This window comes from Coturnix japonica, unplaced genomic scaffold, assembly GCF_001577835.2.
Source record: "Coturnix japonica isolate 7356 unplaced genomic scaffold, Coturnix japonica 2.1 chrUnrandom984, whole genome shotgun sequence".
NCBI classification, from domain to species: domain Eukaryota; kingdom Metazoa; phylum Chordata; class Aves; order Galliformes; family Phasianidae; genus Coturnix; species Coturnix japonica.
In genome coordinates, this window is record NW_015440333.1 from 11439 (window position 1) to 12031 (window position 593).

Consider the following 593-nt stretch of genomic DNA (forward strand, 5'->3'; position numbering starts at 1 on the left):
GGGGCCAACAGGAGCAGCAGCAACAGCGGAAGCGGAAGTGGAAGCGGAAACGGAAGTGGAGGCGGAAGTGGAAGCGGAAGTTGAAGCGGAAGCGGAAGTGGAGGCGGAAGTGGGGGCCCCCCACGCCGGGAAACAGCCCGAGACGTCATCTGTGGGGGGATGGGAAATGGGGAGAGATATGGGGCGGGATATGGGGCTATGGGGTTATGGGGCTGCTATGGGGCGAGATATGGGGCTGCTATGGGGCTGCTATGAGGCTATGGGGCAGAGATATGGGGCGAGATATGGGGCTGCTATGGGGTTATGGGGCTATGGGGCAGAGATGTGGGGCTGCTATAGGGCTGCTATGGGGATGCTATGGGGTTATGGGGCTGCTATGGGGCTGAGATTTGGGGCTGCTATGGGGTTATGGGGCTATGGGGCAGAGATATGGGGCTGCTATGGGGCTATGGGGCAGAGATATGGGGCTGCTATAGGGCTGCTATGGGGCTGCTATGGGGTTATGGGGCTGCTATGGGTTGTGGGGCTGCTATGGGGCTACTATGGGGCTGCTATGGGGTTGTGGGGCTGCTATGGGGTTATGGGGCTATGGG

General features: G+C 60.4%; 1 protein-coding gene across 1 annotated transcript in view; it reads left to right on the forward strand.

Annotated features, from left to right (window-relative positions):
- The window catches only part of LOC116652726 (extensin-like), a gene marked incomplete at its 3' end in the record, with an annotated part of 9042 nt that extends 8933 nt beyond the window's left edge, over nt 1-109 (forward strand). The window contains exon 2 of the mRNA XM_032441957.1: nt 12-109. Coding sequence (XP_032297848.1) covers nt 12-109 — 98 coding nt within the window. The remainder of the gene's footprint in view (nt 1-11) is intronic.
- Between the last annotated feature and the right edge of the window lie 484 nt (nt 110-593).